We start from the raw sequence: 13,065 nt of genomic DNA, 5'->3' as shown, positions 1-13,065 counted from the left end.
CACCACGCTCAAGCATCCTGCTCTGCTCTCCTTAACGTCTCACGAGACCCCTAAAACAAAGGGGCATATGTGTGGAAAAATCTGGAATGTATTTAAAACAGGACTTCACGGTTGTTTCTTATCACTTAAGCATAATTCAACCAGAAACAGGACAAGACCTTGGTGTCTGGAGAGGTTCCAGCACCAACCCTCCCATACCTCCTGACCATTAACGCATAAATTCAATGATTGTATCAACCAGGAGAGACGTTTTTATGATGAGACTGGACGTTGAAGTCTCACAGATACATGTCCAACGGGACACTCATGACCCCCGGACAACTCTTCTCTCTCTCACATTTGAACAATCCTTTTCTTCTTATTAACAGACAGCGAGACTCAAATCTTGCTTAAGGATTCCAAAAAGAACAAAGTATAATTGTTCCTGCTATTAAAGCAATATACACAAAAGCAATATGTACAATATATTTACAATATATATTCAGGTTGTATTTCATGAAATTAAGCTGGCTGTGTTATTGGAACCTATGGTATTGTTGTAATCTTTTGATATCCAATTTTTCCCGATCACTATTGTTTAGTTTCACATGCTTGGTGTAATTATTTAGAATTTAGGATCGTTTAATCTATGGCTTAACCGCGTAATAGATAAAATTGATATATGTACTTTGGGTATGCAAAATACTTGGTGTTTGATTTCGAGCAATAATCAGCAATAATCTGGTGTGGATGGAAATTGTCTTTTATCATCATAAGGTATGATTACAACACGTATAGAAATCTGTTTCCAATAGTTTCTTCATGTGATAAAATAACTGGGCAGATAATTTATGCGCGGAAAACTGAGCCGTGCGGGGCGGGGTTCTTCCCTACAGAGACACTTGGGATTGGATCAAACAGCAAAAAGGAGCGGACTGAAGTCAGCCCGTCAAAAGACAGACACCCACCTTTGGGAGTGCTGTGCTGTCTTTTTGCTTGCTCGCGCGCTGTTTGAAACTTCGGCTCCTGCTCTGATCGCGCTGTTAAGCGCTTCCAGCCATTAACATCTGGCCGAGCATTTGAACAACTATCAAAACTTAGTCAAACTTCTAAAGAAACGAACATCTGAAGTCGTAAGAACTGAAAAAAACTTCCTAAGAGCGTCATCACGTCAGAAAGAAGTCAACCAACCACCGAGGGGTATCACCAGTGACATCACGCAACAGCGATTTCAGCAGCCAATCCGCACCCGGGGTTCCCTCGAACAGGAAAGGAATGGAACTCAACTTAAAGCAAGTAAAATCAAACAATTCTTCCTAATGCTGCTGGAAACTGGTTGCATTCATCTTTAAGTGTAAAGATAGTAAAGTTCCTTGCTTGTGAGTATTCTTGAAAATGAGCATTAGAACCTTAAACTCTCTTCATCTCAAAACAATTAATTGCAATGTGTGTGTTTGTGTGTTACGTATTCTGTTTGAGTTATGTTAGCTTAGTAGTGTGTAGAGTAGTAAATAAACGTTGAATTTATTTAGAAATCTTTATCTGGTGCTGTGTAATTTCCAAGTCTTTAACTATTTGCCAAAGATTGCCTTACCTATGCTCATGAATTTTGATAAAGTACTATTTGGTTTGTTTTATCGTTGGCCACGAATAAAATAAAACTGAATTGTTAAGAGATAACGTACTGATTTTAATGCTTGCTGGACAAGTCGTTAATGAGGTATTGTTAACAAGGTATAAGTTGGACGTTTTGATTAATATCGATTAATCATGTAAATATCAATATCGAATCTTAAGAATAGATTCCCCAAAAGCTAAATTAAAATAAGGGCTAATCCTTTACATAGTAATAAACTGACTGCTGCTGTGGAAAGACGTAACTTCTCTGTCCTCTCGTGTTTTTCACAGAGTTTATTCATCGATCCATAGTGCACGCCTGTGTGTCCTTTGCTGCTGGCTCAGATATCCCCAAGGTCTGAGGCCGGTAACAATTGCTTATGTCAGGCGGCAGCCGATCTTTGTGGCGCCGCATGAAGTCGAACAAGCCTAATGTGAGGACAAAATAAATTTATATATTTTTTGTTTGTAGTTTATTAAGAATATATTTAGCTATCACACAAAATAACTTGAGATTCACTTGCGAGTGCTATTCTGTCCTCTGTATGCGTGTGTGTCGAGAATGCATATACAGATAGCCAAACATTGCAAGAAGATGACTGATCAGCTTCCTACATATATAACTCTTAACAAAATACAAACACAAAGTATAAAAAATAACGAATATAAACGATAAACTTACAAGCAAAGCTTCTTAGGGGTTTTACACAACAGATTGGAAGAAGATGAAAGGAACAAGCAATCTCTCTGCTGCGAAATGGCCGCTGTGCTTTTACGCTATGAAGCGTAAATAAAGATGTCAACTGAATTTTAACTCAACCTATGTCAAACAGCGCCCTCCAGTGGGGAGGAAGAAGTAATGCTAGACATGGCATAATACTCCCCGTCTGATATTAAGTATAATACCACTCTTAATTTCTTAAGTAGTGAATATATGCTATAATTTAAGACATAAGCAATATAACCTCTGTAATAGGTCGTAAGAAAGTTTTAGCAGTACCACTTCAGCTCCAGTTTCCTGACTTTGCCATCTGAGTCTTCGATAGCTTTGGTGACCAGAGCCATTGGCCATTTGTTCCTTTTTACCTGATCGTCTTTCAGAAGGACCTGGTCTCCTTCTTTGATTTTAGGTTTGCTGTCTTGCCATTTCTTACAAAGCTGGAGGGATGCAAGGTATTCTCGTCTCCACCTTTCCCAAAACAAGCTGGCAAAATACTGCTCTCTTTTCCATTGTTTCCGATACAGATCATTATAAATTCAGTGGAGAATTAATAGAAATGTTATTCTGAACAAAGAACATGTGAGAATAAATCTGTTGTCAAATACCAACGATAACAAGAACTCAGCTTCCACTCTTTTCTCTCATGCTGGATACTCTTCTTCTGTGTTTATTTACACTGATTTTTGAAATAGCGCCACCACTTTCACCCTCTTGTGCTAAAGCAGCTGCTCCAGGCACGTGATCTAAGCTCAAATATCATTGGACGGCCCATTTCATCGCAAAGCAATGGGTAAAAAAAATCAGATTTTTTTTTTTACTTTTACGCCCCGTGAATGATCATGCCTGGTGTGAATAGCCCCATAGGGATCTATTGATTCAATTCAAAAGCGTCGTAGCACCGAACATTTGCGAATTTTCGCATTCAGTGTAAAAAAGGCCTTGAAAAATCCATTAAAAAAATCGGAATATTTTGTAATAATTATTCCCGGTATTTTGAAGTGCCCATGATAACAATAACAATATATTGACATTTGTGATTTTTCTGTATCTTAAAAACATATTAACCCTTTCACTGGTGAGTTTAAAATATTCTAGTGGTCCCCCCAGAGTGAGTTTTTTTTTAAGGTGGCCATTTCCGTTTTAAGGTGAACATTTCCCCTTACTGTTTCCATGGCGATGCATCATGTTTGTCATGTAACACATTGCGGCCACAATAACATCTGTATGACAGATGGATTGCCTTTTATTTAATTTTTCCTTTTTTATTTAAAATATTCACAAAAAAATTAATGAATAAATGAATGTGTTTTGTCATTTAAAAACCTTTATAAATTATCTTGATCGTGATCTGTAACTTGAGATGGGCGCCGCCATGTTTGTTCACGTCGCAGTTCAGAGAGTCCTGTCAGTCGGATTTAAAGCACGTGAATTCATCAATTTCTCCTGAAATACATGTAAGTAAGTGGCCAGTGAACTGGGTGAAGAATAGAGTGAACCTTATAGTTACTTACACTATGTGTATCTGATATGAATAAAACACATCGGCAAATTAAATTTGAATGGATTGTTATTGTTGCTTCCATAGATATCTGTGTGTATTTTACAAGCTCTTAATATGTTGTTTTACTAGTACTTATGTGTATTTAAATGTCTGAAGCCTAAAATATGCATTATGCGGCTACAATAATATGTGAGCAGCATGAATGTACATGTTTGTGTTTCTGAGAAAACAATGTTTATGTGTGGTTAGTGAAAATCTAAAAAGTCATTGAAAAAAGGCCATAAAACACATACAGAACATTTGTTCACAAGACTTTTGAGAACTGGATATGGTAGTTTTTGCTCCAAAATAATGTGAAAATCATCATGTTCATTCATTCACAGAAAACAATACCTTGATTTAACTTTTGTAAGACATGATTTGTGTTAGAAAGGCTGTATGTGAGGGAGTGACAATGGCCATGAATATTTAACGATTCACACCTGAGAGACAAAGGACCTCCCATAATGTGCCATTAGTCAGTGATGTGTCTGTGAGGCAGGTAACAAAGAATGTGAGGAGAGTAAATTAACGGGATTATTTGTATTTTATTTACAACACAGTATAATCAAAATATACACAGAGAAGGTCAAGGGCACATGATTGAACATACTGATCTAAACACTGAGACTTGAACAGTAACACAACTTTGTGCCAAACATTCTTAGACTATAACATAGTGTTACAGTGTACACACTCTTACTACTTTTATATCTTGTGGTTTTATATTTTATAAAACATTAAAAGAACATCCTGGCATTGTGAGGCATTTAGATGCAATGAAATGACACATATTTCAAAATGTTTCAGTTGATTTCATACATGTAGTCAGGAATTATAGTTTGGGAAAGTCTAACTAGTAAAATGTGCACAAGTTATGTCACAATAATACAGTAACAACAGATACAAGTAATCTTACTCATCAGATCTCCTCCACTGGATCAAGCCGTGTGTCGCACCGTGTTCTTCTATTGAGGTAAATTTTGAGTCTTCTTCCAGAAACAAACAGTAGTCAGGATGAACTTGAATCCTCATGTTTGTTTACGGTGTTTACGTTTGTGGGTGTTTACATGTCCATGCGTCTCATGTTGATTTTTACATTTGAAAAACGGAGCCACTCATGGGCATGATCACATTAGAGACAATGAGTTTAGAAGGGAAAAACTGGAGGTCGCATTGGTTTCATACAGATTACTTTATCAGAGAATATTTGTTTTCGACAAATGTTTGTGACATTTGTTTTTCATTTAAAAGTAAACATTTCAAGCTTTCTATACATGTATGATTCATGTCTGTGAGGCTAAGATTCAGGTTGTTTTATTTATGTGTCTGTGAAGAGAGGTGACAGTGGCCGAGATGGCAGAGAGCGCACCCTGTTTGTTTTCTTTATTTTACAAAAATACATTGTTTTGTTGTTATTACGACTATGCACAAATAAAAGTAAACCCTTTACAGTTTAAAACAATACCTTATTCTTATCTGGACGATCAAAAATGATGAAGTTTTATTAGCTCTTTTTGCAGTCATCAAGAAGAATAGAGACCGACTGAAAGGTGCAGTCTTCGACCCCACAGGGTTAAAGGGGTCCTGTTATGCCCTTTTACGAAGTCTTGATTTGGTTTTTAGAGTGTACTAAAAGAGGTTTTCATGACTGATCATTCCAAAAGCATGTTACTTTTTACATATTTCAGATGATTGCAGCACCTGTCTTCCCAGTCTGTCTCGAACTACCTGTCTCGTTTAGTTTGTTTCAAAGAAAGCCCCTCCTTCTGAAACATGAAACATGCTCTGATTGGCTATCTGGCCCAGTCGACTGTGATTGATGAACCACTTAGCGCAGTGGTCTCAAACTCAATTCATGGAGGGCCACAGCTCTGCAGAGTTTATCTCTAACCAGCTCCAACTCACACCTGCATGGAAGTTTCTAGTGATCCTGAAGAGCTTGATTAGCTGGATCATGTGTGTTTGATTAGGGCTGGAGCTTAACTGTGCAGAGCTGTAGACCTCCAGGAATTGAGTTTGAGACCAATGGCTTATGCAGAATTCAAGTGCTATCGGACTTTTCGTAAATGCGAGCTTCCTAGTCGGAAAATGAACATGAATGGCCTAAGGCCTTATATGGACAATTTCCGACTAGGAAACTCGTATTTACAATAATTCCCATAGCACATGACTGCAGCATTAGAGCAGGGATAGGCAACTTCAGTCCTGGAGGGCCAGTGTCCTGCAGAGTTTAGCTCCAACCGTAGTCAAACACACCTGAAAAAGATAATCAATGTCTTCAAGATCACTAGAAAGTTACAGGTGTGTTTGATTAGGGTTGGAGCTAAACTCTGCAGGACACCGGCCCTCCAGGACCGAAGTTGTCTATCCCTGGCTTAGAGTGTGTTCCGGAAGTGTTATGCCCCTTACCATAACTAATTTTCATCTCCTCAGCTGTAAATATTAATTATGGCAAAATGTTTATATACCAGTTCGAGCCCGATTCAGACCTTGAGAACGTTCATGAACAAGTGGATCATGCATAATCTTAAAAAGAGGTTTTGGAACCAGGGTCAAAGAAGCAAGTGGCGACAACACACTACTAAAGCAGTCTTCTTCGTCTTCTCTAGTGCAGCACTTCTCAAACTACTGTATATTGATATAAATAGTATTCCCTCATTCAATACTGTTTATGAAAATATATCAGTATATCGTGCAAACTCAATATACTGCCCAGCTCTAGTTTAGCTTAGGTGTTTTTTTTTTGTGGACTATTCATGGAAATATTAGTGACAAAATTATTTTTCAGGACACTGTGTTGAAAAATAATTATTTAATTAACATTTAAAGAAATGCTAGAAATAAATACTAGAAAACTAATACCAAGAGTCCATAATACGCCTCATGCTCATGAATCTCATGCCACCCATATTGCTGAAGCTCCTGTACTCTCCAGGCCTGAAGTACCACATCCTGCCTCTGTAGTGGGGCTGCTCATAGAAGAGCCAGTGGCCGTCCATCACATGACAGGACTGGCAGCGAGACATGCGGTAACGGTCCATGATGTTGTCGCAATCATCCATCATGTCGTACATCTGACCTGTGAAGTTCTCCCTCTCATAGATCCTCATTCTGTAGGATCCCCTGTACTGTAGTGGAAGAGAAGTCAGTTGTGTTCACTTTCTAGTCCTGCCTCATAAATAATTGTTCTCAAAGTAACCATTTTCATTTCCTTAATGTCACAAAATGTATTTGAATTGAAGACAAATACAAATACAGTGCTTAAAGTTCTCCGGCACCGTGCCGGATCTCCGGCGTGCAAGGTTTAGCTGTGGCAAAAAAAAAAAAAAAAAACTTGTTGATATCACTTTCAAATCCATGAGTTCACCTATCAATGGTATGAGAGGAGCACGGCTTTCACTATCACCCAAACTAACATTACACTGTTCTAAAATATATAAAACTAAAATATCAAAACCAATCAAGTTCCAGATATGAACTTGTTTCTTAATATTGTTTTTTTCTTAATATTGGTGACTCTTGTTGTAGCCAGCTGCAACCATTGGCATACCTCATAAACAACTTGAAGATGATCCACAGATATTCATAGAGAGTCCAGAAATCTGTAGTGTTTCATTAAATGTAGTTTTTATTTATTTATTTACTTGTTTACTTTTAAATTTATATCTAGATACTTGGACCCAAAAACATTGGACTTGACTGAATTTCATTCTATGGAAAGAAAATACCAAGAGATTTAAAAAATTATCAGCTTTTGTGTTCCACAAAGGAAAGTCATAGATGTTGAAATTAGCCATATGGACATTTGAACTGCATTTTTGAGTCATTTATTTCTGATAAATTCTTATAATTTAGAAGCACTTGTAATTTGGCCAAAGGCTATGAGAAACAAGGTTTTTTGATACAGTCTGTGTCTAGATAGTTTGGGTTTTATGTTTTCATGTTAATCCTTGTCATTTGAAAGCATTCATCCATCATAGTACATAGATTAGATAGCTATCTTAATATATGACATAATTTAATAATTTCTTGCAGTTCTGTTTAATTAAATGAAGTGTTATTTGACTACTCATGCAAATATTATTAACATCAATGATTTTCAAGACGGAATGTTTAATGTTGTAGAGGAATTATTTTATTAATATAAACCCTAGTACCAGGAGTCCATGATACGCCTCATGCTCATGAATCTCATGCCACCCATATTGCTGAAGCTCCTGTACTCTCCAGGCCTGAAGTACCACATCTTGCCTCTGTAGTGGGGCTGCTCATAGAAGAGCCAGTGGCCGTCCATCACATGGCAGGACTGGCAGTGAGACATGCGGTAACGGTCCATGGTGTTGTCACAATCATCCATCATTTCATACATCTGGCCCATGAAGTTCTCCCTCTCGTAGATCCTCATTCTGTAGGATCCCCTATACTGTAGTGGGAGAGAAGTACATTATTTTAAGTTTATCATGTAGAACCAACATATAATGTAAACAAATACAATAACTCTATTGTTCTGCCTCATAAATCACCATTCTTAAAGGATCCTCTGTGCTTTGAATTGATGGATTTTAACATTTTCCTCTATGTCCCACTAGATCAGCTATTTGCTTCATGATTACCAGAAAATATTTAATCTAGAAATAGTATTAATGAAAGTATGTGGATTTGAGTGGATACATTACAAAGCAATAAATTGTTGGCACTCACCATAGGGATCATACGGCAGGACCTGATGCAGTTGCTCATGCCAAACATAGACATGTAATCAGTATACTCTCCCCTCCTGAAGAAATACTGATTTCCCATGTAGTTGGGATTATCATACATCATCCAGCATCCACTGTGCACTCTGCAAGAGTGACAACGGTTTATGTAGGAGGAGAAATCGGCACAGTCGCCCATACAGTCATAAGAGCGACCCTGGAAGTTCCTTTCCTCGTAGAAGGTGACCTGAAAATTCATAAGTAATCTTTTAACTGATTTAAAGTTCAAATTAACAAATCAAATAATTTTGGAGTAAAACTGTGTGGAAATCGGTGCTGGAACAAGGTTTACCTTCATGGTTGTGCTGTCTGATTCTCAGTAGTTCCACAAGGGAGAAGCTGAAGCCGTTTCTGCTTGTTGACTGACTGCCGTCACCTGTGTTTTTATACTAGAACAAGACTAAAGACTACAGGGCCTCTATTGTTAGTCAATTCCTGACTGTGCAAGTTTGTTTAGAGGCCATTCTAATTAATGCTTGGTATGTAGATCTTAGTGTTTACATTGTTCGAACTGTAGAATTTCTAAAGTATAGAAATATGGAAATGCAGAACTTTGTTGTGTCTGTTAGTGTCTCACTGAACATGCCAGAGACTCAGAACAAGGAGTGTCTGTTGAAAGGGTACTTTTATCCCTTTATCCCTTTCCGATGAGGAAGAGATTGGGATCTGGCGCCTTTCCATTGCTGGAATTTGATTGGCCACTTGTGTCTGAAGTGGCCACGGTGTTGCCAGCCCTAGTGTGGAACTCCTTTGCATAGAGTGGAGTACAAAGTAAAATAGTGTCTTTAACATTTTATCCATTAATTATTTTTTACCAGACCTCTTTCAAATTATTACCAGCATGAAGGGGAGCAAATAGAGTCCAAACATGATTGGAAACTGTTTAACGATCATCTATTCATTCCATAATAAGTTAATAGGGCTGCTCCCTTGAACTGTTGTGTTAGCAGTCAATATCCATTAACATAAGCTGTACTTTGTCTGAGGGTGAAGTGAATGTATTGCAGTTTACATCCATTTAAGGTCACCAAACATAGGTATGAATGTATTTGGATAGATCTTTGTGGCCTTTCTTTGTTTCAGCCACTGCTGCTGCTACATCCAGTGTTTCTAAGGAATTTTTTTATTGCCCTGCCATAAATTGGTCCCTGGAATGCTACTGTGCCATTGTTAAATAATTCTTCATTCACACCAGTCTGTTATTATGGTGTAATGGGAATAGGATGGTCTATTTATTATTATGATATGAATTCTTTATATTATGAGAGGATGGCCTGTTATCTTACTGTAGTACAACAGAACTTAATTGTTCATTACTTTTACAATTCTTAACCATTTGACACTGTCACACCATCACCCTGTTAGGACTTTGTTTGCCTGCCTTATTGTTTTACCTAATTTCTTGCCTTGTCCAAATACACACACTTTTGGTCTTTGCACTTGACAACTTATATGACATATTTCCTGTATTTGTTCAAGTAAGAATGAAGACCACAAGTATGTGTCAAACTTTTCATTACCTGATGGCACACACTTATAGTGTTGTAAAAATGCAAGTGTTTACATAGCTTTTTTTTCCATTTTAATTTTAAATACTTTGCATATACTTTACTCATATTTGCACCAATAAAATATAAAAAACAGTTTTTCTACCAAATTATATGTAATATCTAATTATTATATTAATATTTAACTTACATTGCAAAGGTTTCCGTGACCTCTCGCGAGATCTCGGCAAAAAGTCTCACAATGTATTTCCAGAACATGATGCATGATGAGATACGCTTAGCCTCGAATACCGCTCCGAAGCGGTATTCTAGATAGTGTAGGTTTAGTATCCATTAAGGGCACTGCACTTTGGCATTTTGAAGACCTGGGACAGTCTTGAGGACTTACTTCCTGTCGCGCGCACACGTGCTCAAGTGGCCAAGACTGCAAGTGTGGGTATTTGGACAAGGCATATGTCTCTCCTTTGATTACGTTAGTTAGTTCACCTGTGTCTTATTAATTATCCTCATTTACCTGTGTATTTAAGTTCCTGTCTGCTCAATTTTAGTTTGTCCGGTTTCATTGTTGCATATGTGTTACCAACCTGCCTTGTGTGGAATTATAATCTGTGGATTTATTAAAGACTGTTTACCCTTTATCTTCATCTTTGTGCGTGTTCTTTCGACACAGTTTACATGACAGACACACAGGATTTGAAAATTAAATCTGTATTTCTGTAATTAAATCTTTACCTGTTTATCTGTAAATCTGTATTTGCATTATTCACACTGCTGGTTACCCAGAAAGAACAGTTATCATATGTATAGAACCACACAGTGTATTTAATTTTTATGTTACAAAAGTTCAAAGAAGTACTAGGGTAAACATTTGTATTTAAACACTGATGTCTAAAAATCATGAAAAACACGATGTCTAAAAAAAGAAAAAAAAAAGTTTGACATTTTTCTAACAAAACTGTATTATATGACTACTGTATGTTTCAATCCGACTTGAGACCTTCTACAAATTTTCAAATACTTAAGAGCTCTCTGATACAGAAAACATTGTTGCTTGTTCGCTGTAATATGTTACTTTGTTCTTTATCCTTGTGAGACCCAGAAAATAAAAGCTTTGTTAATGATTTTGACCCTCAAAAATAACAGTGTATTGTTCAGATCAATGTAATCTTCACCAGTCCCGGCAATAAAAAAACTCCAAAGGTGCTGTGTCTGAAATCGCTGATAATGGCGGCACCTCTATATAGGCATTTTTTTCAATAGCGGTTTGTGTCAGAGGCACTGTGAACAGGTCGAGTTCAGATTTAATACATTCTTCCGACATGTTGTGTAGTAAGGCCATGATCTAGAATATTGTTTTGACAGATCTCTTTGTCTTTGCTGTTGTAACGTGTTTTACTGTCTCCTTGCGCTTGCGTTTTATGACTGAGGTCTTCTTAGGAGTATGTTTTCTTTTCTTCTGTGTTTGACCACTGCTCCTAGCTCCTGGGGGCCTAGACATTTTTTTGCGAGACATCACCATTAGCCCTGATCCGTCTTGAGCGTGATTGTTGTTAAAGGAGTGTGTTAGCGTATTGCTAACAACATCACTTAGTATGTTTTTTGCAGATGATTTAAGATGAGGCCTGGCAATGCTGAACCCACGCTTTAGTAATGGTACGGCCATTCGAAAGAGACCTCGGAATAAACCACCCAGACCGGCTCCATACATAAACCCGCCCCCTGCATAACCGGGGAGGCCATTACCGGCCTGATTTTGTTAATAGGTTACGTATCGCTCAGGATCTATTTGGTAAGTGTTGGAATATGGCATTATTTATTTTTTTAAAAACACCTTGTTTCACGGGTCTGAAGTGTAACTTAGCACTCACCTTACCGTAAGTGAAACGAACGTTTTGATTCTGATCATCATTTACCTGTGTTATATCTGTAATGGTTGTTTTATTGACCGGTACGTAATGTGCCTTATCGTATCTAACACTGACAATCTTATTATTCTTACCATCTATATGTACACATCTCAGTAGTGGGACGTACGCATCGCCAACTGATTGATATTCTATGATATCTGTGTATCCCCATTTATGTCAGCCTGATGTGGGGCATACGTCACTGTTGTGATCCCGCTGTCATAAACTTCATTAGCTTGATCTGCAGATTCTATAGCGACCCCGGGGTTTAACCCTAATATAACAGCTAGCTTCCCGTAAAACATCAGTGACACCTTTGGAGGGGCTTTTAGAAAGACTCTGTTTTTTACATGATCATATCCGAGGGTCACCCCAGGAGGTAAAGTTGTGTTTATTTCTCTAATCAGAAAAAGAACATCCTCGTAATAACCAGTCTTTAACGTGTTACATAGCTTTGATATGCTTCTACTTCCATTGTTGATATGAATCTTAATCCCTTCACCAATGGCAAAATGTTCAGACACTCGTTCCTCATCATCTTTCGGTGTGTTTTGATGCCTTTTAACAATATATGCACTGTCTTCCTCTGGAAATGTGTACCATGATTTGGGGTATTCAAATTCGATCAATCCTACCTCCAATTCTCCTTTTAGGTTTATAGTCCTTGCCAGCATGGTTCTATAATTAGAAATAATGATTTCCGGATAAACAGCTAACGACGCATTGCAGGGGAGCGTCAGGTAAAAACCACCCTCAGACATGGTTGCTTTTTAAATTAATATGTATACACCTATGACCGCTTTCATTTTATGGTGTCTGCACATCTACCACTTCTTTCTCATCCAGCCATGTGTTGAATTTTGAAGGCCACCCTACCCACTGGACCAGAACCTTTGTTGATCGGCCTTCTTGCCTCCTGTCCAAAATATTTTCTATTTTAAACGTTTTGTTCTTACTCACAGATATTTTTTGCAATTCAGCCTCATAAAAAACACCATCGATAACATCTCATCGTAATCACAGAGTCTATAGA

At 37.6% G+C, this 13,065-nt stretch overlaps 1 protein-coding gene across 1 annotated transcript; it reads right to left on the bottom strand.

The window, feature by feature from the left end:
* Window positions 1-8,010: 8,010 nt before the first annotated feature.
* LOC306877348 (gamma-crystallin M2-like) lies at window positions 8,011-8,816 on the bottom strand (the record flags this gene model as incomplete). Its single annotated transcript, XM_079429069.1, has 2 exons — window positions 8,011-8,283; window positions 8,562-8,816. 2 exons carry the CDS (start codon window positions 8,814-8,816, stop codon window positions 8,011-8,013), a joined length of 528 nt encoding a protein of 175 aa, XP_079285195.1.
* Window positions 8,817-13,065: the final 4,249 nt, after the last annotated feature.

The sequence above is a fragment of the Barbus barbus genome, assembly GCF_936440315.1.
Source record: "Barbus barbus genome assembly, chromosome: 11".
Lineage (NCBI taxonomy): Eukaryota > Metazoa > Chordata > Actinopteri > Cypriniformes > Cyprinidae > Barbus > Barbus barbus.
This window is presented reverse-complemented; position numbering and strand designations above follow the sequence as displayed.